The 24,271-nt window shown below is 42.5% G+C and overlaps 4 protein-coding genes across 7 annotated transcripts; 2 read left to right on the plus strand and 2 right to left on the minus strand.

Annotated features, from left to right (window-relative positions):
* The first annotated feature begins 195 nt into the window (after nucleotides 1–195).
* On the plus strand, nucleotides 196–9,767 carry bbof1a (basal body orientation factor 1a). The gene is made up of 11 exons (XM_026151912.1): nucleotides 196–360; nucleotides 439–691; nucleotides 2,316–2,381; nucleotides 4,167–4,247; nucleotides 4,342–4,422; nucleotides 4,983–5,059; nucleotides 7,117–7,261; nucleotides 7,803–8,293; nucleotides 8,491–8,595; nucleotides 9,376–9,447; nucleotides 9,627–9,767. The coding sequence occupies exons 1-11, from the start codon at nucleotides 317–319 to the stop codon at nucleotides 9,718–9,720; spliced, it is 1,509 nt and encodes a 502-aa protein (XP_026007697.1). The 5' UTR covers nucleotides 196–316; the 3' UTR covers nucleotides 9,721–9,767.
* Nucleotides 9,768–10,629: 862 nt separating this feature from the next.
* aldh6a1 (aldehyde dehydrogenase 6 family, member A1) lies at nucleotides 10,630–16,733 on the minus strand. Its single transcript, XM_026151911.1, has 12 exons — nucleotides 16,602–16,733; nucleotides 16,084–16,128; nucleotides 15,922–15,996; nucleotides 15,498–15,659; nucleotides 14,997–15,075; nucleotides 13,953–14,255; nucleotides 13,569–13,690; nucleotides 13,044–13,233; nucleotides 12,379–12,560; nucleotides 12,105–12,284; nucleotides 11,100–11,198; nucleotides 10,630–10,995 (listed from the first exon to the last, which is right to left on the minus strand). The coding sequence occupies exons 1-12, from the start codon at nucleotides 16,638–16,640 to the stop codon at nucleotides 10,891–10,893; spliced, it is 1,581 nt and encodes a 526-aa protein (XP_026007696.1). The 5' UTR covers nucleotides 16,641–16,733; the 3' UTR covers nucleotides 10,630–10,890.
* Nucleotides 16,734–16,953: 220 nt separating this feature from the next.
* On the plus strand, nucleotides 16,954–19,634 carry gstz1 (glutathione S-transferase zeta 1). 4 transcript variants are annotated; one of them, XM_026151913.1, is made up of 9 exons: nucleotides 16,954–17,103; nucleotides 17,411–17,462; nucleotides 17,551–17,618; nucleotides 17,757–17,876; nucleotides 18,123–18,248; nucleotides 18,387–18,462; nucleotides 18,886–18,938; nucleotides 19,022–19,071; nucleotides 19,457–19,634. In XM_026151913.1, the coding sequence occupies exons 1-9, from the start codon at nucleotides 17,074–17,076 to the stop codon at nucleotides 19,581–19,583; spliced, it is 702 nt and encodes a 233-aa protein (XP_026007698.1). In that variant the 5' UTR covers nucleotides 16,954–17,073; the 3' UTR covers nucleotides 19,584–19,634. The 4 variants fall into 4 exon arrangements, with proteins under 4 accessions (XP_026007698.1, XP_026007700.1, XP_026007699.1 ...); XM_026151915.1 differs by having other exon boundaries at nucleotides 17,796–17,876; XM_026151914.1 differs by lacking the exon at nucleotides 16,954–17,103 and adding an exon at nucleotides 17,116–17,331.
* A 38-nt stretch (nucleotides 19,635–19,672) lies between these two features.
* LOC113011990 (acyl-CoA-binding domain-containing protein 5) lies at nucleotides 19,673–23,671 on the minus strand. The gene is made up of 13 exons (XM_026151910.1): nucleotides 23,500–23,671; nucleotides 23,228–23,398; nucleotides 23,055–23,160; nucleotides 22,386–22,523; nucleotides 22,177–22,299; nucleotides 21,911–22,088; nucleotides 21,704–21,832; nucleotides 21,375–21,562; nucleotides 21,053–21,249; nucleotides 20,884–20,975; nucleotides 20,741–20,795; nucleotides 20,415–20,512; nucleotides 19,673–20,302 (listed from the first exon to the last, which is right to left on the minus strand). Exons 1-13 carry the CDS (start codon nucleotides 23,559–23,561, stop codon nucleotides 20,073–20,075), a joined length of 1,767 nt encoding a protein of 588 aa, XP_026007695.1. The 5' UTR covers nucleotides 23,562–23,671; the 3' UTR covers nucleotides 19,673–20,072.
* Between the last annotated feature and the right edge of the window lie 600 nt (nucleotides 23,672–24,271).

Raw genomic sequence — 24,271 nt, forward strand, 5'->3', positions numbered from 1 at the left:
GGAACGCTTTCCCTGTGGGCGGGAGATCTGTGGACTCGGTTCTCTTAAAGAAAAAAAAACTAAACAGCTGTTACTATTGAATAAAAAACAACGGAATTGATGGAGACGGCTAGCACAACCATTGTAACGAGCTATTTGTTGCATATCAATAAAGTTTATACAAAAAAAAAGTCTACATCGTGCCCTTGGCAACAACCTTTGACCCAAACATTCCCAGCAGGTTACTGGAGCTACTCATCTTTCAGTGTTATTATTTGCCCTCAGCTTTTCCTCTTTGTTCTAGCACTCGGTTGTTGTAGCAGTAATTGTAGCAGCGATGCCGACGAATAAAGCCTCCAACCCTAAAAAGACCAAAGGCGGGTAAGTGTGCGTTTTGTTGTTGTTAGCCGAGCTGAAGTACAAACGGAAACTTGAACTCCTCTTTGGGTTTTGTTTCAGGAAAGAAAAGAAGGAAGGCAAACGGGACTCGAAAACGGACAAAGAGTCGGACGTGGAGAAGGCCAAGGCCAACGCCGTCCTGTGGGAGCTGAGGTTAAAGGCCACCGAGCAGTCCCTGAGGGACTACACCGAGTCTTGTCAGAAGGTGGCACGCGCAAACGAGCATCTCACCAATCAGCTGTACCACGCGGAGAAAGACGCGATCCATATAGCAGGCCACTGGGAGAGACAGCTGGCAGCTAAAGAGGAAAAGGTCCCGGAATAACTCAACTGAATATTTTAAAGCAGTGCCAACCGAAAGTACAATAAAAGCTAATACAAAATTGTCAAACTTTCATATGTTAGGTGTAAATCAGGGGTGTCAAACATAAGGCTGGAGGGCCAGAATCGGCCCAACAAAGACTCCAATCTGGCCCTCTATGACTTTGGAAAGGAGGGCATAAATGTAGGATTTTTCTACTGATATAGACTTCAGACCAAAGATGAAGCCAAAATTAATCAAGTCATAGATAAACAATCAAATGATGGAAAAGTTTCTGTTTTTTCACTATTTACTACAAAAATGTATGCTTTATATCCACAGTGGAAAAAAAATGAATAAGAAATTTAAAGTAAATTAAGCAAACCTTTATGTTTTATAATAGTTTAGGCAATGTGCTACCAGAACGTTTTGAGTAATATTACACATTAATTTCTTATAATTTAAACCAACATTTAAATTATCAGTTGTGCTGACAGATTTCTGTCATTTACTACTGTAGCATTTCTTTATATGTAGAAAACTGAGACTTACTGCTGAAATTGCACTTCTTTTCTTTTATGAAGATATCTCAAGGATTAAATGTGTACTTAAAGTTCTTTCCACCAACAGAAAGGGGAGATTTACTGGACTGGCCCATTTAAGATCAAAGTTGGTAGATTAGGATCATTTCTACTTTCTATATACAACACCATAAAAGACAAAAATAATTTATTGAATAAAGAACAAAAATACTGCCGACCTGCCCTATAATGACACCAACCTCTCTCCCAAAAACCTTGGTAGTCCTAACGAGGATCACCCTGTACAATCACCAGTGCCTAGTGTCCTAATTCCTAGTTCCCATCTTAGCACCCCCGTTTTATCATTATTTCTATTTGTATTTCATTAATTACCTCTCCTTTTCAGCATTATTATCAAGAAGTAGTAGAAATTGTAGCAGCAGTAGTGATGGTGGGAGTGGTGTTATTACTAATGTTATTACTAATTATATTATTATAATTGTTGTTGTTGTGATTTTTTGATATCACATATATTCACATATGGAAAAACATCAGTAATTTCCACATTTTTCTCAAAATTGATTTTTGACTTTATTTTTTAATATGGCCTGTAAATGGTCTGTATTTATAGCGCCTTACTAGTCCCTAAGACCCCAAAGCGCTTTACATTTCCAGTCATCCACACATTCACACACAGGTGATGGCAGCTACATTGTAGCCACAGCCACCCTGGGGCGCACTGACAGAGGCGAGGCAGCCGGACACTGGCGCCACCGGGCCCTCTGACCACCACCAGTAGGCAACGGGTGAAGTGTCTTGCAAGGACACAACGACCGAGACTGTCCGAGCCGGGGCTCGAACCAGCAACCTTCCGATTACAAGGCAAACTCCCAACTCTTGAGCCACGATCGCCCCTCAATATGATCAACAATATTTTTTCTTTCTTAATGTGGCCCTAATATTCCGTCGTAATCTTTCACAGTAAAACACTCTCTGTTTAAAAAAGCTCAAAGTGTGCAGTGTGTGGCCCATGAATATGTAAAATTAGGTTGACAGCCCTCATGTAAGTGATCAATGTGGTGTTTTCTTGGATGATTTAAACTGTCACTTTACAGATTTGTGTGCTGGAGAAGGCCTTACAAACTCAGCAGGCACTTGCCCGAGAAGAGAAGGACAAATTGGTGAGTTCATATAAAACTCAGCCACACTAAAAGAAAGACAGGCACTTTCACATCTGGTCCACGAAACATGCTCCACATGCCTAGTATGTACATGGCAGAAAACTCCAGTAGAGCTTGTGATTTACTGTACTCGTGTTAAACCTGTAGCATCACAAAAATGTGCTGCGCTGTGTCTCAACAGCTGTCTTGTGTGCAATTATGTGGATATTTATTATGTAAGAAAACAACCAAACAAAGTGACCATAAAGCAAAAAACAAACCCCACACATTCCAAGTTACATGGTCCAATGTTATTTAAATCCACGTCAGTGGCTACAGGGGGGAAAAGCATAATTTAAAAGTGCTTGGTTGGAGAAAAGCAGTCTCGTTGCTGGTCTTGATGTGTTAACCATACCTCACATATCACACATATCCTTACGCTAAAATGCAAAGGAACTTTTGACTCTTCCATCCCTGCACTCAGCTTCTTATAATTAAAATAAAGAAATTTTGCATTGCTTGCTTGACAAGTGGAGACAAAAAAAAATGTACAGAAAGCCTTTTGCTAGCAGCTGTTTTCCATCCTCCAGCTCTTTTTACATGATGGATGAAAAAAGAAGCCTGGTTTGGACCAACTTAAAACAAGCCTGTTACATAAATGTATGGACCTCTCACATACGATCAGTCAGTGGAAAATTCTGTGGCTAACTCCAGAGATGTGACCCAAAACATGCTGTTTACAGCCCTTTTCTTACTGTAAGGTCACATGAGCTGAATGCTTAATCCTTCCTGGAAGACATCGAGTTGGCCTAGGATGCAGCGTTGGCATATAGGGCCTATTTTTGCCACCCTCTCATGGCTTTCAGTGAAATGTAGAATTCATTTTTTCGTGGACTCTACATGGTCTGGCTTATACTACAGGCCTGCAGCCTCTTTAATTATGTTATCAGTGTTTTTTAACTGTTCTTAAAACCAAGAGGTGACCACGCTTTTGATGTTTTAGCAACCAAACTGTGGAACAGCCTTTCCCCTTCCATCAGGTTGGCTGATTCAGTAGTTTTTGCTAAAAGCTAATTTTTGTAGGTTATTGTTTACATAAACATTCATTCCATAGCTTCTATGTCAGTGTGACTGCTTATCTCTGTGTAATGTATGTTTTGATGACTATCCAAACTATTCCAATAGTGATAAGCTGTGTTTTAAAACAGTTATTTTTATAACTGTCCTGCATATGTTCAATTTGCAGCATCAGGAAAAGACATATTTAGGCTGTACTAATCGCTGTGAACTTTAAACTGGAAGGTATTTTTGGAAGGCTTGACCACTTGATAGATCCCACACAGTGAAAATTGCAGATGACGCAAACCAGCTTGTGTAAATACTGTCGAGTGGCTCTCTGAAGTCGACGAATGCGAACGGAGTTATCTGCAGAATAACGATTAGGCCTAACGTTGTAATCAGATGGTTGATAGCCTCTCATTTACTCGTCATGTACATGTTTGTGGGTGCGTGTTTTTCTAGTTTCTCATGACTTTGGTCATTTTGTCACATTTTGCTCAGACTGGCTTCTCCACAGTAGCATCTTGAGGTATTTAGCACGAGTGATCTGTGCTGAAGTCAGTTTGCAAAAGAGCATTGGCCATTTGAACTCCACGATGAAATCTTCCTAAGTATTACAAGCTGCACTTGTGGGATGTTTGCACCAGATCCAGTCTAAGTGGATTTATGCGTACAGTTGAGACATGGCATTTAATACCCAGGATTCTGTTTTTGTGTCTGTGTGTGTGTGTTTGTCTAATTCAAAAGGTCAGTGAGCTTAACATGATCCAGGAAGAAATGAGAAAGATGAAAGAAATAGAAGTCCAAAGGGAGCAGGATATCGTTCACGTGAGGACACACAAAAAAAAAAACACAAAAAAAATACTTATTACATGTAAGGATATTAAAATGTGACCAGTAACCATGGTTTTTCATATTCCAGATGAAACAAAGCAGCGATGATGCTTACAAGAAGCTAATGCAACACCTAAGAGAGAAGGAGGATCAGTTCTTAAAAGAAATGGTAGGAAGTCAGGAATATAATCCAAAAATTCTCCCCCGGGTTTGGAACCACACTTACTGGTCAACTTTGTTAGCTATGTCTTCCTAGGACCAGCTTGGACCCCCTTTTGGTTTTAGAAATGTCTTCATTCTTCACGGCATAGATTTAACAAGGTGCTGACATGACAGCAACACAGTTTCTGCAGATCTGTGATGTGAATCTTCCGTTCCACCTTGTCCCAAAAGTGCTCTTCCTATCGGCTTAAAGCAGTCTGGCCATTCTTCTCTCATGTCTGGTATCAACAAGACATTTTCTCCAACAGAACCGCTGCTCACTGCAAATTCTCTCGTTTTTTGGCTGCTGTCTGTAAACTCTAGAGTGAAAAATCCTGAGCAGAGCAGCAATTTCTGAAACACTCAGAACCATTTGGTACCAAATGGTCAAAGTCACTTAAATGACCTTTTTCCCATCTGATGCTCGGTTTGACCAGGTACAAATGTCTAAGTGCAAAAGATGTTGGTGAAAAAGAAGCTTTAATATTGAAAGTTGAAAGAGTGAAAAAGCTGTAAATTTCCCTTCAGGAACACTTGGAGAAAGAAACAAAGGCATGTAGTCAAACAATGGCCAAGATGGCGGAGGACCACCGTGAAGCCATTGTGTGAGTCCTTTGTTTGTTTGTTTGTTTGTTTTGCTGTCACTTTACAGTCTAATTTTGCTCTATAAATTGCACTGTCATGCAAAGTGCAAAGAGAAAATAATTTACTCATATGAGTGATTATGTATAAAAATAGATTTCGCTAGAACTGATGTTATTTTTTGACCACGCCGGCTCGTCATGTTCCAAGGAACACATCCTCAGCCATGCTGCAGCGAGGAAAAAGTAAAGTGTGTGTGTGGAAGACCATAGTTTATTACTTTTGAGGCCATAAGATGTGCACTGCCTCTGCTGTGTTTAGTTATTTTTTACAGCTCATAAAACATTTACATTGATACTGGTGTGGTCCTGTCGGTTTGGTCTTGGTGTCGGTAATTGATTTAATTTTGGACACATGTGGGTGATCTTAAAAAGTCAAGTGCAGTCATTCAGTTAATTCACTTTACGAGGCTTACAAAAGAAAATGTCCTTATTATATTATTGTAATATGCACTACTTAATAACTTTGAAATATGCAGTCATGGTAAAAATAATATTTTCTTTGAATTACATTCAAGTTTTGTGTATCAGGACATCAACAGATGACATATTCGTCAAGGACATCCTTTAATGAACAAAAACTAAGCCAGAACAAAGAAGCAGTGTGTGAAAAACTAAGTACATCCACCTTTATTGTCTGTTTAAAATACACTGAGCTGAAGTATAATGAAATGTGCTGTATGAATAAAATTGCCATCGTCATTTAGCAGAAATAACGTTACTGTGTGACCGTGTGCCTCTTATATCATTGTGGAGGAATTCTGACCCACTTTTCTTTACAATTTTGCTTCAGTTTATTGAGGTTTGCAGCAATTATTCATGCGCAGCTTAAGATCATTTCACTCGGGTTAAAGGTGGCGCTTTGATCAGGTCATTGTTAGTCTTTTTCTTTTTTTTGGCCATTCTGTTGTAGATTTGATGCTGTGCTCGGGATCATTGTCCTGACCACTGGCATGACCGAGTCAAGCCTTAGCTATCAGACAGATGGCCTCTCATTTTGATTCTAGAATACTTTGGTGTACAGAGGAGTTCGTGGTCGACTCAATGACTGCAAGGTGCCCAGGTTCTGTAAAACAAGCCCAAACCATCACTCCTCCACCACCATGCTTGGCAGTCGGTTTGAGGTATTTGTGCTGATATCTTGTGTTTGCTTGTCATGAAATGTGGCACTATAAATTATGGGCAACAACTCAATTTTGGTCTTGTTTCTCCAAAGGATATTGTTCTAGAGGTTTTGTGGTTTGTCTAAGATGCATCTTTGCAAACCGAAGTCATACTGACATGTCTTTTTTTAGAAAGACGAGGCAAAGATGCAATACTTTGTTTGTTTGTTTGTTTTTGTACAGAAGTTACATGCTAACTGGGGCCTTAGTAGTCTCTTTTTAATTTCTCTTAGCTGGAACATCTACTTTTGCAAAGATTGGCAACTTCCTTGAGTGTTTTCCACTTGTGAACAATCCTTCACTGTAGAAGGACTTCAGATTGTTTAAAATGAGCTAATAACCGTTCCCAGATTCTCTGAGATCATTGCCGATATTTTTCCTAATTGGAATTGTGTCTACACACATCTGAATGCACCAGATGAACAAACTGCCAAAACCTTTGCTTCTGTGAACATGGTCACATTTCATATCATTTGAGTAGCAGCATCTGACTGATAGTTGCTCTCGTGATCTCTGTGTAACTAGTACTTAGTTTTCCCCATACACTGCTTCATCAGCCAAGTTGTTCTTGACTCAGTATAATATGCCATGTTTTATAGATCATCTGAGGTTGTGTTTATCTAATTTTAAGTGCTCATAAAGACTAAACACTGATGCACAAAATCTTAGAACTGACAGGGTTTATACTTTTATTTTCATTTTTTGGACTGTATTTCACAAATAAATAAATGAATATTTTTTTTGCAGCAGGCTAGGAATTGACTGCAAATACTGCTGAACACAATATCAAGACTGGTGCGTGTTCATAACTGTTGATTCATTTTTCAGTGTCTCTCTTTTATGCTGTAAACTGTTTAGGCGATTGAAAGATGCTTTGCACTCTGTGATCAAGGAGCGCGATTGCCTCATTGACAAGCTGAAATATCACATAAAGGAGGCAGAGGATCTGCAGAAGTTAGCAAAGTTACTGACTGAGGAAAACACCTCACTGGCATTGGACAAGGTATGTTTAAACCAAAGGACAGCAAACACCAGAGTAGCTATTAGGCATCAGCAGTCCCTGGACAGAGGCCATTCATCTCCATAAAGACATTTTAAATCACTTTCAGTTATGAAACACTTGTCAGATCTGTGCAGAATATATTTCAGGTGGTTTTTCCCTTGTGTTGTTTACTTGTGCTGATCCTGTGTATTTTGCTTGTGGTCCCACTCCCACCCCCCTCATCTTCTGACTACTATCCAGCCTCTCAGCGGTCAGTGGTTGTGGTGAGTTTCCACTGGTGTCTGGGTTCAAATAAAGTAGCTTATCCTTGGCCGTTTTCTGGCTGTGATTCTTAAACATAAATAAATGCTGGGCACATTAATCTTACCTCTGATGATGACAGCTAATCAGTAGAGTAAACCTGGCTTACTGAAACTTTGACCACTCACTGAGCAGAACAGGCTGGAACACAAGTCAATATCTGTTCCTTGTTCTACACTGGAATAAAAGTGAGAGGATTTTCTAAAATTAACTCTGTGTTATCCGTTTCCTGCTCACCTAGAGCATGCTGGAGTTGACGGTAAAGGACAACGCAGCACAGATGGGGACTCAAAAACAGAAGCTAACTGAACTGAGGGCCGAGGTGGCTTCCCTGGAGGAGGCCCTGCAGCTCAAAGCCGTGGAGATTGAGCAGCAGGAGAAGAAAGAGAAGGCGAACCTGGTCACCATCCAGGCCAGCCAGGTGGAGCTGGACAAGCTGCAGAAAGTGCTCGCGATGCGAGAAAAGGAAATGAAGCATGTGAAGCAACTGGCGAGCACCATTGTAGCAAAGCGCCAAGAGCTGGAGGAGTTCTTCCATGAAGCACTGGGTCATGTGAGGAAGGAGATCAAGGACAGCAGGCTCCAATACAGACAGGAGGCACTGCAGAGTTATCGTAGGAGGTTTAGAGAAGCCACAGCAGGAAAGATAAAGTTCCCACCCATCCGCACCTTCCATAAAACTGCCCACAGTACCAACTCTGTCTATTCAGACATGGAGGCGGCTGCGACATGGTAGGTGTCCTGCCCTTCTCATCATTTCCATACGGTGTGTGTATCTTCCTGATATTTTTAATTCCTTATGTTTACTAGTGCTGATTCCCAGCTTGTTCAGTGGTCAGCAAACATCTTTGTGGTTCATATTCATTGAGTAAAGGAATTTACACAACAAAAGTGACACTGAAATGTGATTTCATCTGCTTGTCTTGAAGGACGGATCAACCGGGGAGCGAAGTTGAAATCTCTGATCTCACTTGGGAGCAAAAGGAACAAGTGCTCCGGCTTCTCTTTGCTAAAATGAATGGATGCAGAGAAAGGTAATGAAACGCTGCAATTATTTGTTTATGTTTGACTTAGCAAAAGTCGTGCTGGACGCTTTGTTCGCTCATTGACTTCATCCCGATTTTAATACATTCGAATCCTTTTGTAATCCCCCAGAATGAACTGACACTGCTGCGGCAATTAACTCTGAAGAACAAAGTGCAGTGACACTGTGCAGAGGTTCAGTCACAGCTTCTGATGACTCCTCCCTCTTTTTAATGTTTTAAACAGCCATTTTCTCAGCAGAAGAGGATACCATAAAACATCAGTTAGGCTTCAAGCAATTTTCTTTTCCATGCAGCTGCTTAAAAAGAATGAAGAAAGAGTCTGGGCACAATAGTAAAAATAGGCCCAGGCCGCAGAGTCGTGTGCTTGGAAACAAACATCTGGTCACGTCGATTTGCTTTCACCCTATTGGCCTCTCTTCACGTGCACTCGCAGCTTATTTTGTTCTTTGAACACTTGTGGTCAGAGAGCAGCTGGTAACATGATTTTCAGGAAGGAGTGTGCAGGAGAGCTGGATGTATAGGGGCAAGGCAGGCATGAGGAGAAGTATATTCAGGTTAACCTCGGTCTGGCAGCTAGACCAGCAGAATAACACAGAACATTTGGCAGCTGAAGTTTGCAGCATGCAAATCCATGTGCGTTGTGCTGACCCGGAGTAACCCCTTCGCTAGACAGGCTGGAGGCCTCAGTGAAAAGACACCACTGTGCTAAAACATGACTTTTCACTGTGAGGTTCTGTATTTAACCGCAACTCCGCATCTTCCTGACAGCCAAGTCAGCCGACAGGTGGCTCTGCCGGCCTCCACTGAGAAGAGGAGCTTCACGGAGAACGATGTAGCCGGGTAAGACGCTGAAGGAATGCACAAGAATAAAAACTGTGCCTCATCCTTGCAATTAAGAAGCCCTTTAAGATTTATTGGTCCCCACATTCCATGTTTAGCCAAAAAAGCAGCGGCTGTGAGAACATGAGTGCCTACATGTGATTTATCAACACAGTGGCATGATGATGACTTTCTTCCAGAATTAGAGAGGAGCTGTCCCCGGCGACCATGAGCACCCCGGCGCCATCAGAGTCCACGCTGCCAGCCGCCCAGCCAGATACACACATCACGTGACCTCCGAGTGGCCTCTGTGTCTCACATTAAACTGTGCTTGCGTGTTTCCTCAAGAGTGTTAACACAACTAGAATATAGGATGTTTGTTTGTGCTTGTTCAAAATATCTTACCGTGCACGCATGTGCGGTGTGGCATGTGAGTGCTTTTGCACGTTCTGTCTGTTGTACCTCAGTTTAAAAAAAGAAAAGAAAGAAAATCTATTTGTGACTACAGAGTGCTGATAAGAACATATGCACCAGGTGACATGAGGATTTCAGTTTGCCCACACACCTTACATCCACTTACATGCTTTCTTTGCGCCTTCCAGCAAGGATGTGACAAGCAGTTGGAACAGAAGTAGCATCTTATAAGCTGAATAGCCGGGTCACCTGTACAAATGACCCCCCACCCACACTCACCCGTGTGGTAAGTGGTTAAAAAGAATGGATGGATAGATGTTTTTTTTAAGTCATTTTTGAGGGGTTTTAGCTTTTATTATGATAGAAAAGGTGAAAGTAGATTGGAAAGCTGGAAGAGAGCAGCAAATGGCTCAGGGCTGTTTCAAACCCAGGCCTGTAAAATTTACAGCTTATCGGTCAGTTGCTCAATCCGCTGAGCTATAGTGTTGCCTGTGTATTGATAGATTTGATATAAAGTGTCAGCACATTGACGCTCTCTTATCTGATAAGTCATATACACAATACTAGAACGTAAGCTTGATGAGTATCAGTACAGTGCAGGTGCAGCATTTGCACATTAAGACACTTGATGAATGGATAAACATGAGGCACGTTTACAGGAAGATGCCTCATTGTGGCAGAGGAGAAAAGGGGGTCATGGGAGGAGAGGTGTAAGATAGCATAATCAAAGGCAACCGGTGTGACTCCAGGCAGCTTTCATTTCTGTGAAACACAAACACAGCAAGTGTATAAGAGTTTCAGCAGGTGCTGTATTTCTGGAAATGACATTGACCCAATAATGTTACAGAACTTTTGGATTGCCTTAGTGTTGTCCCCTCACACAATAGCCACATATACATATCTAATATAAAGCCTTTTAATCTGGGGATTATTTATTTATAACTTGTATTTATGAGCTATTCACAGGTGACATATGAATCTGCTTTTGCAAGTGGAGCGTTTGACGTCTCCTGGTTTACAAGAGTAATCAGCAGCGACTGGATGGAGCATTTAGCGTCCCATGGTAGGCATGGTAACGGCAGGACTTTTTAAGGTGGCATCTTCAGCTTTCCATTGTGCAGTGACGGTTTTGATCTGTGTGTAGAACTGGATGCCCTGAAGAGCAAAAATAAAAGCGTTTACGTCACATTAAGACAGCTGCTGTGTTTTTACTCTCACAGGCCCAACGACAGGATCCGTTTGTTTTAGTTGCCACTCACTTGTTTTCCGTAGAAGTTCGTGTCCCCTCTGAAGGATCCCCTCGATCCAGTGAAGGAGAACATTGGCAGCGGCACCGGGATTGGAACATTGACTCCCACCTGCAGAAAACAAGCATTGTCCCTTTCATTTCCATAAGTGTAAGGTTTGTAAAACAATTCCCTCAGGTCCTAAATTGCTAGGGACAAGTGAGACTCAGCTGATGAGAGATGCGGTACGTGCGTGCTGTTTACAAAGCAAGCTTACACGATCGCACAAAACAGAGATAAACCTGTGGCTTTTATTTGATGTGTGAAAACAAAGCGTGCTCTTACGAAAAAGGGAGGAAAACAAAAAATATATAAAAATAAAGTTTTGTTGCGAAAACACCAAGAGGCACGGCATGGTTGGTTTAGTGTGTTTTAAACAACGGGAATAGGTTTGCATACTTGGGCCTTTTGGCAAAGGTGCATGGGAGAAAAGAAAAAAAAAACAGAAAAGTAGATGTTTGTTGCATGGAGGTTTGGAGACGAGTACGGCACATGGCCTGCACAACATTCCCCGACATGTGAACAGCAAACACAGGGCATAACTAGGCTCCACAGGCAAACAAACAGGATGGCCATGTTTTTACTTAACTGTTAAATACGCACCTAGAAATCCCTTTTGAGATTTAATTTTAACAATTCTCACCACCAACTCCCCTCTTCCCCTGAATACTACCTGGAAAAGTTTCTATGCATCCCTATTTTTATTTAACAGAAGCATATTTGCTGTTGCTATTTGCGACTTTCTTGGGTGTGGATGTGGAGGGGAAAAAGGGGGTTGCTTAAGGTGTGCATTTTGGGTAGGGAGCAAATAAGGGTATGCTCAACATGGAAAATAATTGTTTTTATTTAATGTGTGAAGGCTTTCAAACAAATATGATGTTCTCTCCGCTTGAGATGGTGCATAGAAACGACAGAGCGGCGTGAATGTCTCCTTTCTCCCTTGAACGAGCTGCACATTTGGACGCAGCGGCCACTCACCTGGCCCACATCCACCTCGTGAGTATATTTGCGTGCGGTGGCACCGTTTGTGGTGAAGATGGCTGTACCGTTGCCATAGGGGTTCTTGTTAACCAAACTGATGGCGTTGTCCAGGGAGTCTGCCTCCAGAACGACCAGCACGGGCCCAAAGATCTCCTCGGTGTAGCACTTCATCTGAGGCTGAAAGAGCGCACAACGGAGCACTTTCACAGACTGCAGACATCTTTGTAATATCACTCACGTGCAAGTACTTTTAACACATGAAGCCTCATACTGTGACGTTGCCGAGGATGGTAGGTCCCACAAAGTTGCCGTTCTCGTAACCTTTGACTTTAATATTTCGGCCATCCAGTAGCAGCTTTGCTCCCTCCTCCACGCCGCTCTGGATCAGACTGCAGACTCTGTTCCTGGCTTGGGGAGAGATCAGAGGCCCCAGATCTGCACCAGGCTGGTCTCCTAGCAGGGCCCCAAAAAACAAACAGCTATAAGGTTACACGTTCTGTCACTTGACTGATGCGAACAAACTATGGGCACTGACATTTCGTTGGCCACAAAAGCCAGGACAAGGGGCACTTTGAGGCACTCCCTCTAAAATGGATTCTTGCGGGTTTCCTGTGTAATGTACAAATTAAACTTCATATCGCTGTAAACACACAGACTCATTCTCCATTTTACTTCACATCAACTTCTTTTCTCATAGGATTTGATCCTCTAGACCGCCATTTAGGCCCGAGCCGCAGATCTGGCCACAAATTTGCAGCATGGCTGACTCAACAAGCCCAGCTGACTCCCAATGTGAAGTTACAACAGGCCATAAGGCGAGAGGTGAGGTTAGGGCGGTGTGGGTGGCCCCGAGATGAATAAAACCAAAAAGGACCTTGGGGGAAACGCGCTCAGGAGAACAGGAGAGGCCGAGGTGAAGGCGATGGGGCGTGGTACCTGCATCCACGCGCAGAGCTTTGGCACGTTCCACCAGCTCCGGCAGCCAGCTATGCGCCTCGCCCACCAGTATGGCTGTGGACAGAGCCATGCAGCGTTGTCCCGCTGCCCCAAACGCCGCGCCCACAAGCTGGTTCAGAGTGTTCTCCTTGTTGGCATCAGGCATCACCACACCATGGTTCTTGGCTCCCTACAGTACACAAGAAGTGGTTAGCCCTTTGCCGTTTGATCTCCACATTACAGCAACTGGTTAGTCACAAGCAGGGACATAAAAATCAGGGAATTAGATTAGAAACAAACGACCTACAAATTTCACATTGTAAACTTGGTCCACATTTCAGTCCACGTGAGGCAATGGAACATTTCCAGTTCGCAATCTGGGCCTTTTTAAATGTGATGCACAGCTGCACCATGCACATGCACTCCTCAGTACCATTGGGCGACACAAACACTTGAAACTGTTGGCCAATGCTGCCACCTTCTGGATGTTTAAAGCACATGTCAGACATTAAAACTGTTGCTCACCATGTTGGACTGCACCCTTTTGCCATTTTTAGAGCCCCTCTCATAAATATACTCCCCTGCTTGATTTGAGCCAACAAAGCTGATAGCCTTGATGGCCGGATGGTCACAGATGAAGTTCACAGCTGTAAGAGGAAGACAGTTACAGAGATGACTTAAGTAATGGCAGGTGATTACGGTTTATGATTTAGAGCAAATGTAGATATCTTCATTGTTACACACATTGTTTTTCTGCCAAGATAACTACATTTTCTATCTGAATGATGGATTAAAAAAAAAAAAAAAAAAAAAAAAAAAAGGATTTATTGGCGGTAATTTGAGGCTTTAAGCTTATTTGTCGAACATCTTTACATCTTACTGTAACATTACACAGCCACCAGCTCTTACCGTCGTGTTGGCCGTGGATGATGTTGAGCGTTCCATCTGGAGCGCCAGCATCCTGCAGCATCTTAGCCAGCAGCATGGCGCATGTGGGCACACGCTCCGAGGGCTTCAGCAGGTACGTGTTGCCACATACCATGCCCATAGGGAACATCCACAGGGGGATCATGGCCGGGAAGTTGAAGGGGGCAATGCCGGCACACACCCCAAGGGGAAGGCGATAGGTGTAAGTGTCCATGTCTTTGGAGATGGAGGGCAGGGTTTCCCCGAGCATCAGGGAGGTGATGCTGCAGGTGTGTTCTACCACCTCTGCACAGAAAGAAGTATGAACCATAGTATGGTCAGGTTTAGCAATTAAAGGATGACTGGCATCTTTTCATTTCACGAGATTTTGTCCTTATGTTCAACACCCCTGGCAGTAGTTGGTTATTTATGTGCACAGGCACGACATTTAAACAAAAGCATGTGTGTGTCAGCTGCTACACCAGGATAAAGTTAGCAAAGGTAGATATCGTGATCTGCATTTTATTAAAACGATGATTCAAGTATGATGTAAACATGAAATATTTTTATTATAATGACAACTCCAGCTGTCACAGATACATTATTTTTTATTCTAAGCCAATTTATACAACTACGTCAATAAAAAAACCGGGCATATGAAGATGATCTAAAACATCATCTCCATGAAAGAAATAACAGACATAACAAACCACATCAAATCACTGAATTTGAACTAATAATTTTTTCAGGAGCAACTTTGTTAGTTCACATATTACTAAAAACTCATCTCCTTACTGTCCCAGGCCAATTGTTGCATGTTATTTACTATCATAGAAAGGCCTAAAAATATCAAAATTTAATCTTCCACAGAATCAGTCATGTAATAAACCACCCTCTGTCCCGCTTGTCCCATATACAAGATGAAACAGATTAACAGATTCCTGTAAATGAGTTAAGAGCCTACACAAAATGCAAATATTTAACCACTTGTTGCTCAATGACAAAAAGGACATTGTGTGCATGTGTGTGTGTGTCAGACACACTTACGCAATCCTCTGAACACATCTCCCTCTGCATCTGCAAGGGTCTTCCCCTGCTCCACTGTGATGGCCTTGGCAAGTTCTTTCTGAAACGCATGAGGACGCTGTATCAGCTATATAGCCTAAAGTCAAGTTTCACTCAAACAAGAGCTCTGAACTACTGTGGACGGACTAACATGCTGTCTGTCCATCTGTTCGTTCATCCATCCAAGCCCACGGCTGGAGTGGGGCTGGATACGAGCTGTCATATGGTGAGAGGTGGGGTGCACTCTGAACAAGTCACTAGCCTATTGCAGGGCTAACGCAGAGACATAGCCAGTCTAAAATCTCCCGTTAACCTAACACGCATGTCTTTGAACTTTGGGAGGAAGCCAGAGTACCCAGAGAGAAGAGGGAGACCTAAGAACCTCTCTCTGTGAGGCAACGGTGAGTCCACGCTCTTGTTTGATTCATTAATTAAACAAGGCTGAATGTGTTTTTACTTTCAGAGCACCTTACGGTGACTTACAATATTGTCCTTGATAAGCTGCTGATAGCGCAGAAAAACCTGCTGTCGAGCCAAGATGGAGGTCTCAGACCAGGAGCGAAAGGCTCTGGAGCATGAGTCTACAGCAGCCAGCATCTCCTCCTGGGTGGCTTTGGGCACGCAGGTGATCACCTCATTGGTAGCCTGTGAAAGTGGAAAAAAGTCATGATCTCTAAGCTGGATTTTTTTTAAACACTAAAAATAAGTGCTAATTTATACTGCTCATTCAATAATGCCAAATCTGAATCTAAATGTTGACGTGGGATGCCCATCTACACAAACCAGTCTGGACCAGTATGTCCAGGTTAAGCAACTCCATACTGTACAAGCACAGTGTGGTGAGGCATCAGTATACATTCACCTCAACTAATAATGGATGTTGCCAAGAAATACTAGAAGTACTTACAGGATTGTGAATATCCAGCCATTCCAAGGACTTGGATTCAACAAACTTCCCATCAATAAACAGTTTGGTGGTGGGCTGTGAGGAAAGATATCAGCATTTACTCGTAGGGTTGATTATCTCTGAAATGTATTACCAGATTAACAGTTACTCATAAGCACTCACCACAGAGGAGGAGGAGTAGCACAGTCGGCCGACTCTAAATGGAACCTGTGAAAGCGGCACAGCAGGGAGTCAAATCGCTAAAAGTAGCAAAAACTGCAGTATTTATCCATCCTAGAAGTACAACGTGCTGTTTCATTTGCACATTTTGTCAACCAGCTGCAGCCTGTTGGCCGATTAGATTAATGTGCAACTACTGAGTGTGGAGTTGTGAAAATGGGGACAAAGTCAAGCTGAGTGAAGCGGACTGAGAGAAGGAATGCGGTCCAGGCTGCAGGTGCACGGGTAGACTTCTTTGCGCTTAAATGCACCTGCAGCTGAACACGAGTAGAAAAACTTTCTTCATGTTATAAATCAGCTCTTGAAGGCATAAAATTATTATTATTACTTTTAATCCTCTTAAGATTTTTGAACTGAGGAAAAACGTTATTCCTCCCCTGTAAAGGAATGCACGGACATAACTTCTGCAGGACACTGTGTCAACAATCAGAGCTGACCACACGCTGCCACTTGCACTTTACCTTGGTCCTGAACGCTGATCTCAGAGCTGTTGACGCCATTCTGGGATATCATGTGCTACGCCGAACTGATTTGACCCACTGTGCAGGCAGGTAGCGCGGTGGCCAGCAGAAGACAGCATTCAGCTTTCCACCCCACAGATGTGAATCACCTGTGGGCGGGCTCTGGGGAAATTGAGGCTTCCTAAAGGCTCCAAATTCGCCCTCTCACTAATAACGCAGCGTGATTGGGTTCTCGAGATTGCCTTCTGTCCAATCACGACTCCAGCTTTTGGATTAAACCCGCCCTAGCTATGGAACGCCACAAACTATTGGCTAATTAAACCAGTCAGTTCTCCTGTCAGGAAGTGTGTCTCAGCTGAGCTGTATCCACACGCAGTTTTGAACAAAGTGGGACTTTGCTGTAAAGTGTGTGATCTTTAAGCGATCAGTGGCCCTTATCCAAAAGATTAAAGTGTTATCGCAGCCAGCGACAATGCGCTTGTCGTTAGCCTGCCTCGCTAAGGTACTGTCACTGTTCGCCGGGTGTTATGTGTGCATCAGCTGCTTAATTTCAACCATATGAAGCCCAATGGTGCTTAGTCATGGACCAAAGAGTAGGTAGGAGGGAGTTTAGGGGACACATCCTATTGGCTGCTCAAAGTGGATGAGATTTTTTGTAGAAAAAGTACTTGCAGTAACTGATCCAGTCTAGTCGAGGGAAATCTACAGAAGTATGGCAACTCAGACTAAGGTGAACCCACTGCATAAAACCACAAAGCAAAACTGACTTTGTTTCCAAACTGACTTAACATTTTCTGTTTTCTGTTCAGCCCATACTTCACGGATACTTCAGAAGCTCCTGCTCCTGGAGGGTTCGCATTGGTAAGTCATGCCCTGGGAATGTTCAGCTAAGCTTTGGTGTAACTTTTTTTTTTTTATCACTAAGGTAATGAACTTGTTTGTGCACCAGCTTTTGCTCTAAAAGGTGTTGAATATGACCAGCTTCCAGTCAATCTGATCAAAGATGGAGGGCAGCAGGTACAGTGTGCAGACAAACATGACACTTTCTGCATGATTGCTTGAATATTAAAGAGTCCAAAATCCTGCTAAAACAATATGTAGTTTCTTAACAAGGTGCTGTCTTAAACAATAAAACCATGCATTTCTTTTTTAAAGTCATGTGTTAGTCTGACAGTGGCTCTCTCTGTGCCAAAGCTTACTGAGGAGTACAAAGCGCTAAACCCCATGCAACAAGTGCCTGCAGTGGAAATTGATGGCACCACTCTCTCTCAGTCGGTGAGTCTGCTTCCATAACACTGTCATGTTATCTTATTACATTTACTGAATATTTTGGTAATACTGGTAACAGTTCTAGTAAAAACCTGACTTGTTTTCTAACCTTTAAGCATTTGCAGGTAGTTACTTTGTAATTTCAAATAAAATACATTAAAATTCCATTTAATTACACCTTTAGTCGGTGTATTTTTAATTACACCATGTAACATTAAAAAAAACGTTACCAAAATTCTTTTGTTTATGTAGCTGGCAGTGATCCAGTACATCGATGAGACCAGACCAGGACCCCGTCTTCTTCCAGCAGACCCAAAGGCGCGTGCCCAGGTTAGGATGATAAGTGACCTCATTGCCTCGGGTATACAGCCCCTGCAGGTAAGCAGAACACAGTCCACAATGCCATCAGTTCAAATCTCTACTCTGGTTCACAAAAAATCCATGCTTGCAATGTCAAGGTCAACCTGCAAGACCAGTAACTTTATCTTTTTTTTTTTTAATTCCTGGACTTCGCAGAATTTGTATGTAATCCAGAAAATAGGAGCGGAGAAGATGCAGTGGTCTCAGCACTTCATCGATCGTGGTTTTCAAGGTAAGCGGAAGCCTGTCATCTACTCCTCTATGCTTCGTTTTCATTTTAAATGCGGAGAACTGCACTCTGAAAACACTTTGTTTTACACAGCAGATGATGAACACCGAGTTGCCTCTATAAGTGCACATTTTTGCTGTCATTACAAAGCGTGACTCATCAGCTTAACCATCCTGCTTTGCTTTAATGTCGCAAGCAGGAAGGCTTTTAAAACTGACGATGATGATTAAATCAACAGTGATCCATTCCTGAGAACTTAACACAGAAGTACAAACTTTTCTGTTCTCCCAATATTTACATTTCCAAACTTTCCAAAGTAATAATCTAGTTCTGCCCCACATTTGACACCCCTGCTCTATACATTAGAAACATGAAGTGATGAGAAAAATGCCAATGTGTTTTACATGCATGCGTTATTACCCCCAGCTCTTGAGCCAATTCTGAAGCAAACAGCGGGGAAATACTGTGTAGGCGATGAGGTAAGAACATGAATATATCACAGGACAACATCTGGGCAATTTCCAGCACAAAGATTACTTCTTACTTTCTGCTTCTCTTTTAGATTTCCATGGCAGACATCTGTCTGGTCCCACAGGTCTACAACGCAGAGAGGTATGCTATGAGAAGTTTCATAAAACTGCAATAGAAGCGCTACTTTAATAGAGATGGGCTTTCCACAAAATCCAATTTACATATTTTCCCTCTGGCGTGCAGTGCTGTTTCTCTGTCTAGTGCGTTTTGTTCGAGCTGACCAGCATTTAAGATGGTGGCTATAAAAACATCTGCCTTGTTTTAAATATGATGGAACCAGATGAAACTAGTTGTGCCACAAAGCGTCAAATAATACATTTGGAAGGTTAGCAGCAGCATCTCTTTCCAGAAATCAGAACAATTTACTTCTATTATATTCAAGAGAAGGCAGAGATCCCAAAACATGATATAACCTCGAAACAGCCTGTACAGGGAAGCATCACCACTATGTTTTTAATGTCTACAGGTTCAAAGTGGATGTGGGGAAGTATCCAACCATCAAACGGCTAAATGAGGCTTTACTTGAGATTGAAGCTTTCCAAGTGAGCCACCCATCACGCCAACCAGATACACCTGATGATCTGCGTGCTTAGTACAAAGCCACTGAGAAGTTGTTTGTGTTAAATAAAATGACTGAAAAGCGACTCTGTTCCACTGCAGTTACTTTAAATGACAAGAAAGGTTCAAGTAAAAAAAAATATTTATTAGTATTTTAGCATGAAATTGAACTATGACTTTAATTTGCCTTTTTAAAAAAAACAAAAAAACAAACAAACCACCATACAGATACGTGGAGAGGAGGTACGGGACAATAATGTGTTTAAAAAAAACCCAAAAAAACCCCAACGCTCAGATTTGCTATGCAAAGTGGAAAACCTCTCGTCTCACTGTTCGCAGCGCGTTGCCTGATGGTGATTTTCGAAGACACATAATAAAGTAAAAGAATCACACAGGAGACACATGAATAGAAAGTCATTGCAACAAAACACAAAGCAGAAGAATTAGTCTTCCAGACAAAACGCTCTTCTCATGTCTGATCACATCACGGGCCATGGTGGCTAAAAACTGTTTCCAATTTGGACTCATTTGTCAAAAGGAATCTCCACGGTGCATTTGATTGTGTCATCATAAAAGGAACCAGAGCAGTCCGACCCACCAAACACCAGCAATGCACACTGGATTTTAACATTTTCACCCTGTCCATGTGTCCCAGTGTCTCTTAGGATAGCGCTGCCCAAAAGCATCATGCTGTGTCCAGCACGAGGCCTGGAGCAAAGCAGGGGAGACACCAGTGAAGTCCACATATTCGTATCTGGGGGAGAAAAGAAACGAAGCTCGATTAAAAAGCAGCTGATTTCATCAATATTGATGCTTCGTGCAAAATAGCAATAATACTGAAGGAAAAAAAAAAAAAACCTGCTCACCTGTATTAAAGATGTGAACATCCTGCAGGGCTCCAATTGCACTGCACCCTCCACTGACTAAAATCCTGTTGTCTGAAACTGGGAGTGCTGCATGAAACCTGTCAATTAATATATAAAGAGGTTTTATCTGTATCATTGTTATGGCCAATCTTTACATATTCTTAAATATGAATTATGTTCAGCTAAAAGAAAAGAATAATCTCACTAGGATGAATTTTGTGTTAAACAACATTAAAATTGCACTTGACTCTTTCTGGGATGCCCAAGGATACTACAACCAGATGGCTACATGGATGACATTTATCAAGGTTGATTAGTTTACTCACCCTCGAGGCAGCGGTGGCATGTTCCCACTCTTCACAGCTGTGTACTCCATAAATCCTGCACTCAGTAGGGAAAATGTAAGAATCAGTGCAATCCTGGACACTCTGTTTCAATCTAAGGCGGTCAGTGGCGGTCTTTATCTTACCCAGATCTAACACATGGAGGTCGTTAAAGTAAGCAGCTGTCTTGCGTCCACCGAATATGATCAACTTCTGAGACAGAAGCGTAGTCGTGTGCCTGTTAAAAAGCATGAAATTAGCATTCCTGAGAATTAAGAAAGCACTTAGGGTACAGTAAATTTACTGAAGACTGACCCAAACCGAGGCAGAGGTCTGTCCCCTTCCACAATGGGCTGGTACCAGAGTCCAAACTCTGGGTTGAAGATGTATAGAGCATTACTGCAGGATTTATCCCCTGAGGAAAGGCTTGACTGAACTCCTCCAAAGACAAAAAGTTCTTTTTTGTAAAAGGCTGCAGAGTGATACGCTAAATTTGGAACGCTGCCTTTTGCCTTAAGGATGGGAAATATCCACAAATACAGCAATGAAAAGAAAAGAAAAAACAAAGAGCCTATTTCACATACACGTACATGCTTTTAAAGAATGTGAAAACGCAGCATGTTAACAACAAACCCACATTGACAAGCTTCCACTTCCAGGTCAGAGTATTAAGGATGTACAGCTCCGTGTAGCGCCGACCCTCCCTCAGGCCACCGTAAACAAAGACTGCTCTAGAGTCTGGGTCATAGGTTGCAGTGTGTCCTCGGGCACAGGGTGGTTCAGGTCCAGAAGCAGAGGAGTTCAGCGGGAACCAGAAGTCACCGTCTGAAAAGAGGTCAGGTAACGATTAAGTACAAATGCTTCCTCCACCGGTGCCGCACACCTTCACTCTAGTGACATGCTTTATAGATACAGGGAGCTAATATACATATATGGCCAGATGTATATTCAGCAAAGTCCACTGACCCAACTCGAGCTTCCACAGGGAGTCTTTGCAGTAGTTTTGTTCTGAAGTCTCCCCTCCAATGAGGATGGCAGTATCAGGGTCACTCAGACACATGGTGTGGCACCAACGCTTTGACGGACACGCTGAAACTAATCACAAATCTTTGTAAAAGCCACTTCTGTGCAATCCTGTGTAATCCCAATATTTTTTTCCTTTTTGCCTCTGACCTCCTCTGTTCTCACTCTTTATGAGCACAGTCATTTCTTCTTGACCGTTTATCCCGGATGACCTCATCTTCTTAGGGGTCGAAGCTTGGTCTACATCCTCTGAGAGGCTGTCCACGTCCTCAGAGCTCCACCTCAGTTGGCCTCTCCTACCAATGACTGTACGTCTGGGTGTCTTTTCCTTCCAGTCACACAGAGCGCACAGCAGACCTGCGTCAGTTACTTCCCTCACATGCAGACACTAACATACACCTAAGGATAACACTCACTGTAGGCCACACTGGAGGTTTATTCCCCACAGCGGAGTCACTGGTGTCGACTTTATTGACTTGGACCTCAGCAAAGCACACGCTGTCGCTCCTGTCGCTCAGGTGTGAGGTCTCAGAAGTCACCTGGATTTGTATTAATTGAACAATCATGACGCTCGAAAACCAAAGTGTGCATTCCCACTGAACTATTTTGGCCCCGTTTATCTCACCGTTTCACTTTCAGCATCTTGGGTGTGTAATGTGGTGGAATGATCGGTCACATCGTGCCCTTCGGGGAACAAGCATTTCCTTTGAACCAAAGGGGTACTGCTGAAGATGCTGGAGTTGTCCTGTGGCTGGTCACAAGTCTTGGCAAGAAATAAGTGAAATGCCACTATGCAATATCAGCTACAGACTGCTTTTTTGTTTTAAATCCCACATATAGGCATGATGCCTAGCACTCTGACGCAAAGAAAGCAGGGAGTGTAATGGAAACTAGCACAAAGAAATGAATATTAAATGACAATATATGCCATAAAGCTATTTATAGCAAGGTGAAAATGGTGGAATCAGATTCTGTTTTCCAAGAGTTATTTATAAAAAAAAAAAAAAAAAAAAAGCAGTCAGCATAAGATATTAGGTTAAACTTCACCTTCCTTTTAGGCTTATTGTATCTACTCAGTACAGGAGTTGGATTAATTGCATTCAGATAAGCTATATTTGCCCTTTGCATGCTATAACCTGTAGCCTGAACAGTTTGTGTGTTTTAAAGTGAGGCTATATGTAAATTCCCCACTGCATTTAACCATTAGTAAAATAACCCAGACTTTCCCCACACAAACATGAGCTCTACGTGAGTTTTTTCGGATCTGGTCGCGCTAAATACTTGTGTTTTGTACCTCTCCAGAGACTGTGAGTAAAATCTTGCCATAAACTCCCCTCCTGCCCCTCTCTGCAGCCACTTTGACCATCTCTGGGCTCCAGTCACCTTCCCAAGTCAGACACCTGAGCACAAAGAGATGTCAGCAAACTCTAGTTTACAAATTCACAACCTTGCGGCTACTTCACGAACCTAAATTGAGAGGACAGAATCCCAATTTTCTGAGCTGGTACTTCTGCACTGACCAGAACCTCGACTGAAATTGTGGTCAAACTGCATTCCCACTGTCCCAGACCGAAGATGACCAGCTGCTTAGGAAGAGGCAGCGGGACATGGACTTGAAAGCACCTCCGGTTAGATTTGCTGTGAAGAGTGAGTCCAAGTAGTGATTCTTCGCGTCCTTAATAATCTGTCAACATGGTTTTTTAAAATTATTATTATTATGTATTTATCAAACGACATACCTAATAAACTGGCGGGGGACGTCACGCAAAGACCAAAGGACATAAAAATTCAGTCTCCCCATGTTGTTTTACGGATCCAATACGTTCTGAGAGCAGCAAACATCGGCGGTACTTAGATCTCCAGTGCTAACCTCTGATTGGCCGAGAGGAGCTCGAGGCCGTGGTGAACACGCACAGGTGAGAGGTCAAAGTAATTAAGTAATAGGCCCCCTAGTGGATCTGCTGGTTGGACTCCAGATGCCTCACTGCCTTTCTATATGTCTTTGGATAAAGGGAAGTCAAGTGTATGACTGAACATCTATCCATTCGCTTAGCAAATTCAAGATCTTTGTCTCATAACAAAAATAAAAATAAAATAGTTACAATTTAAACTCTAAACACCAAATATCTGCTATCAGTATTTATTATGGATCTGTGCAGGCTAACTGAATAGACTTTCAAAGTCATTTCATTGTTTTATAGACACACAATTGATTGGCATGATCAAATTTCGTCAGTCATATTTGCTTCACGTATTATTGGTGATCAAGTGAGAACCTCCACTGCACTAATAGCAATATCAGATGAGAGTTCTAGCTTCTCTCATCAGTAGGTGAGAGTGGGGCCGCTTAGGTACGAGGTCCATCCAGGAAATGTGGCTTGTGGCTACCATCTCTACTACTACACTGTTTTCCTCATGTTAGCACTTATAGTTTTGGGGGGGGGGGGGAATTATATGTGGGACAAAGAAACTTCTGAGTGTATTAGACTTGTGTTTCAGCCATCTAGAAAA

This window comes from Astatotilapia calliptera, chromosome 19, assembly GCF_900246225.1.
Source record: "Astatotilapia calliptera chromosome 19, fAstCal1.2, whole genome shotgun sequence".
Classification (NCBI taxonomy): Eukaryota; Metazoa; Chordata; class Actinopteri; order Cichliformes; family Cichlidae; genus Astatotilapia; species Astatotilapia calliptera.